The 4,172-nt window shown below is 48.0% G+C and overlaps 1 protein-coding gene across 3 annotated transcripts in view; it reads right to left on the bottom strand.

Annotated features, from left to right (window-relative positions):
- Positions 1 to 563, bottom strand: part of PLEKHA7 (pleckstrin homology domain containing A7) — a 142,277-nt gene extending 141,714 nt beyond the window's left edge. For all 3 annotated transcript variants that reach the window (XM_042881836.1, XM_042881838.1, XM_042881837.1), the window contains exons 1-3: positions 481 to 563; positions 310 to 386; positions 158 to 215 (exon numbers count right to left, since the gene is read on the bottom strand). In XM_042881836.1, coding sequence (XP_042737770.1) covers positions 158 to 215; positions 310 to 386; positions 481 to 563 — 218 coding nt within the window. The remainder of the gene's footprint in view (positions 1 to 157; positions 216 to 309; positions 387 to 480) is intronic.
- Positions 564 to 4,172: the final 3,609 nt, after the last annotated feature.

Below are 4,172 nucleotides of genomic sequence, written 5' to 3'. Positions count from 1 at the left end.
GAAGAAAAAAAAAGACTAAGCAACCGAGCAGGCGGCCGGGGGAAACCTGTTGCCGGCCGCGCGCGCTGAAGGAGCCGCCGCAGCCCCGCGCCCAACTTTCCCCATCCCGCACCCCTCCGCGCGGAGGCGGCCCGCAGCCCCGGGCCGCGGCACTCACTCGATGAAGTAGCTGGCGCCCTCCTCCGAGAAGCCCTCCTCCCAGCCGCGGGGCAGGTCTGCGGGGACAGAGACAGGACGGGCGGTGAGCGCGCGGCCCGCGACCCTCGGGGCGGCGGAGGGAGGAGGGGGGCGGGGGACGCGGGCACCCACCGGAGCGGATCATGTGTCCCGAGTTGACGGGCTCCCCGGTGCGCGGGTGCAGCCAGGTGGTGCTGCGGCTCAGGTCGCTGCGGGGGAGAGGCGGAAACGCGCACCTGTTAGCGGCGGGAAGCGGGCGGGCGCGCGGCCACCCCCCCGCCCCTTCTCCCGCCGCCCCCTTACTCGATGAAGAAGACGCGACCGTCCCTGCAGACGCCGTAGGACCAGTGCTCAGGTAGCGCGTCCCGCCCCGCCGCCGCCGCCATGTTCGCCGTGCGCGCGGCCGGCCGGCCGGCCGGGTAGGGGGTGTGCGGGCGGCCGGCGCTCGGCGCCCAGTGCCCGGCTCTGCTCTGCAGCGCCACCCCCGGAGCGGGCGGGGGGCGACGCCTCTCGGCCTCAGGAGGCGGGCGGCGGGCCCGGGAGCCGGAGGCGGCAGCGGTCCTTTGTCCGCCGGCGGGAGAGGCGGCATCCCCGCGGGGCGGCCGTGGCTGCGGCGCGTCCCGCCCCGCGCTGCCTCCCGGCGCTCGCCAGAAGGCGGCGGGACGAAAAGGGCGGGTGTGGGCTTCGCGCTGCGTCCCGGGATGCCGCCCGCCGATGGAAAAGCACGAGTGGGGGAAAAGGCCGTAAGGGCTTAAAGCCTCGGGGAGGCTGTCAGCTCTCCAGCACAACGGCAGCTCCTGTCGGTCATGCAGCCGGTACACCGGGCACCGCCATGGATGGGATGGGATGGGATGGGATGGGATGGGATGGGATGGGATGGGATGGGATGGGATCCTCTGCCCCTTTAGCCACTTCTGGAGAGGATAATACAGTTCTAGGCCAGGTGGTTCAGAATGTGCAGTACTATGAGACACAATGCAGGATACACACCAGACAATGGTTTGACTGCATGTGAGGATGCGTGGTCTCAAATTCTACCTTGGAAGAGATTTTATGAAAGTCTGTCAGAGTCCCACGGCTGCAGAACTGCTTCTAACTTCGACAGAACAACAACCTTGATGTTACATCATCATGATGCTTATCCTCAACATTTCCCTCTTCCAACAATTCAGTTTGGTTTATCCTCCTCGATGAAGGAGCCTTCCAACCCTTTGCCTTACATCAGAATTTCATTCAAAACTTGTAAGCCCAAAACTTCTGTGCTGCTTTTCTTTGAAACATTATCATTTTTGAGGCTCTCTGGCAATGCTGAGATGAGAAGCAAGTTATCACATAACAAAGTACCCACAGTAAGTTTGGTTCTCTTGCAACTACAGGAGTAAAACAAACACACGTTTCAGTAGTGTCGTTACATGTTAAATCTGCCCAGAAGAGCCTCCTGCTTTGAAAGATGAACTTAGTGCCATGGAGCACTCTCTCATGCATAAACTCTTTAAATTTAGCTGGTAACTCCATCATGCTTTGGCCACTAGACCACCAAATAGTGTGCGGCAAAGTGTTCCTAATGCTCATCTTACCTGAAGTGTATATAGAGAATCACCTCCTTTTGTTTGCTTTGAACTTGGTTCCGATGTCATTGATTTTCTTCAGTTCTCACAATGGAAGATCTGAACCTTCTGCAGGGTCAGCACAGGTTATAGACCAAATTTCTCAGGACCTGAAAACCTCAGAAGAAATTCTGCAGCCTGTCTTGGAAACTTGTTCCTATGTTCTTGTGGTGAAAACGCTTTCCCTTGTATCAAATGAGAAACTGCCCTACTTTAATTTATGATCCTTGCCATATAACCAAATTTTGAGTTGATGCATTATTGTAGGCATATGTTGCAGGTACTTACATTTCCTAATTTCAGATATAGTGTTTAAAAGCCATGTTGTGTTATAGAAACTTGAGAGTTCTAATATAAATTTAAGATAAAAATGAGAATGTAATCTAAATTTAGGCATTTACAACCTAACTTTTGCTGGCCTCATCATCGGGAGGCAGGTTTGTGATTTACAGCAGTGGAGCAAGAATACCTCCAGGCATCATTCAGTAAGAAGATTACCAAATTCTTCTGATTTTTTTTCCCCCTGCATATAGCTAACGCTCAAGCTCTGGTTCCAGTCCTCCCTGGCTGATCTCAGACACATTCATTTTCTGTTGCATCTCATTCATTCCTCTCATGGGGCACTACCTGATATAAGCTATGTGGGGTTAAATTGGAGTTCCAGGCCATAATACCAGGAACTTGGCTAAAAGAAGTGAAATATGCTGTTCAACAAATGAAGGGTCTAATAAAAGCTAAGAATTTCCAGGCTTCCTTTGTTGATAATGGGGTAACTGAAAGAGATCTGTTAAGGTCCCTGAATATTACTGCATGTTTGAACCCACATTTGACAGCTTTATCTGAATGCATTCCTAGAGTTACTTGCTCTGTCTGCAATCCCAGGAAGCACTGTTTTGTGTATATAACTTCCATTAAGTTTTTTTCTGCCTCGAGAGTGACATACTTTAAAACATACACTAAAATCTGTATGCAGACCTTGCTATTTCCAGAATAAAATCAAACAATAGAATACAAGCATCCTTTCTATCTCATTTCTTTCTTTTCAGCCCTTTTCCTTACAATCCAGCTTTATTGATCGTCCTTTCAGTGCCAATATCCCAATTTAGTTTATGTTCTTGCCCACTTTTACATTATTCCCCTCCGCCCCCATTCAGGTCAGCATGTTTCCCTGCTCTTTTCAACCCTTCATAACCTATAACTTCTCAACCAAAGATGCAGTAGGAATCTGGAAATAACACTGGAAACACTATGTAAGAATCTCCAACCAACAAATCTGAAAGCATGATTAAGTCACAATCATATCCAGTGTCTAGGAAGTTACAGAATCACAGCTGGATTTCATGCTGCTGTGTACTTTAATGATCTATTTCCCATTCTTCTGAGAATTGAAGATAATTGAATTTGATGGTCTCAGAGGTCAAAAGCTGCTGCTGTTTCGGGAAACTCCAATACACAGAAAAGCCTACTGGGAATGACTTTTTTTAAAGGACAAGCACAACCTATAAAAGGTGAGAGGCCAAAGGTGGAGCATTTGAGAAGCAGTGAGTCTGAATAAATAAATCTTGATTAAGAAAACTCTTAAGCTGTAGTAGTAAAATGTGCAGTCTGCCTTTCAGCTTGATTTGTGAGCTCTGCTCAGCACAGCTGAGAATTAAAATGACAAAAAGTTTCACAGTGAGACAGATTAATTTGCAAAGGCCATTTTGGAGCCATTTGCCCAATTCTTTTTCTCATTACGTTCAGAGGTTGTGCAACTGAATTGTTCTTCAAGATTGTGCAGTGAGATTCCCATCCAGCAGTGACAAGTGCTTAAGAGACCAGAAATCAAAACACAGTCTTACGGGCACAAGGATATGTTAATCACACAATAGGGAAACATGACAGATCTCAGAGAATTAAGGGAAATGTGTCTTCCAGGAAAAATCTCTGATGCTGTTTTGCCAAAACTGCAATGCTGTTTCAACTGAAAAAGGAATTTCACTGAGGAACAGCTATGGTTTTTCATTCAAATTAAGGAAATTTCAGTTCTCACTACTGAACTTTCAAAAGTGGAATGGGAAAAAATCATCTCAGGTAACAACACTAATAATCCCCAAATAGTACAATAACAGATTTGCCTGTGCACTACATGATTGCCAGGGGTCCCTTCCAGCCCCTATGACTGTAATTTTAGAAAAAAAAAGATTTTTAGAGCTTGATTCTCTTGCAGTAGATTAAGAGGTTTCCCTAAATTTCCCTGGGACTAGTGTCAGCCAAAAGAGAGAAATATATCTCATATAGAAAGATTAAACAATAACAAATCTATTATTGAGGGAATTCCAGCGATGGGAAAAAGAATTATTCATATTCCTGGGCAATGGAAAGAATATAAACACATTCAAACTGTAA

This window comes from Lagopus leucura, unplaced genomic scaffold (assembly GCF_019238085.1).
Source record: "Lagopus leucura isolate 7727_CA_CO unplaced genomic scaffold, USGS_WTPT01 Super-Scaffold_100033, whole genome shotgun sequence".
NCBI classification, from domain to species: domain Eukaryota; kingdom Metazoa; phylum Chordata; class Aves; order Galliformes; family Phasianidae; genus Lagopus; species Lagopus leucura.
The sequence above is the reverse complement of the archived record's forward strand: the minus strand, read 5'-3'. Positions and strand labels throughout refer to the sequence as shown.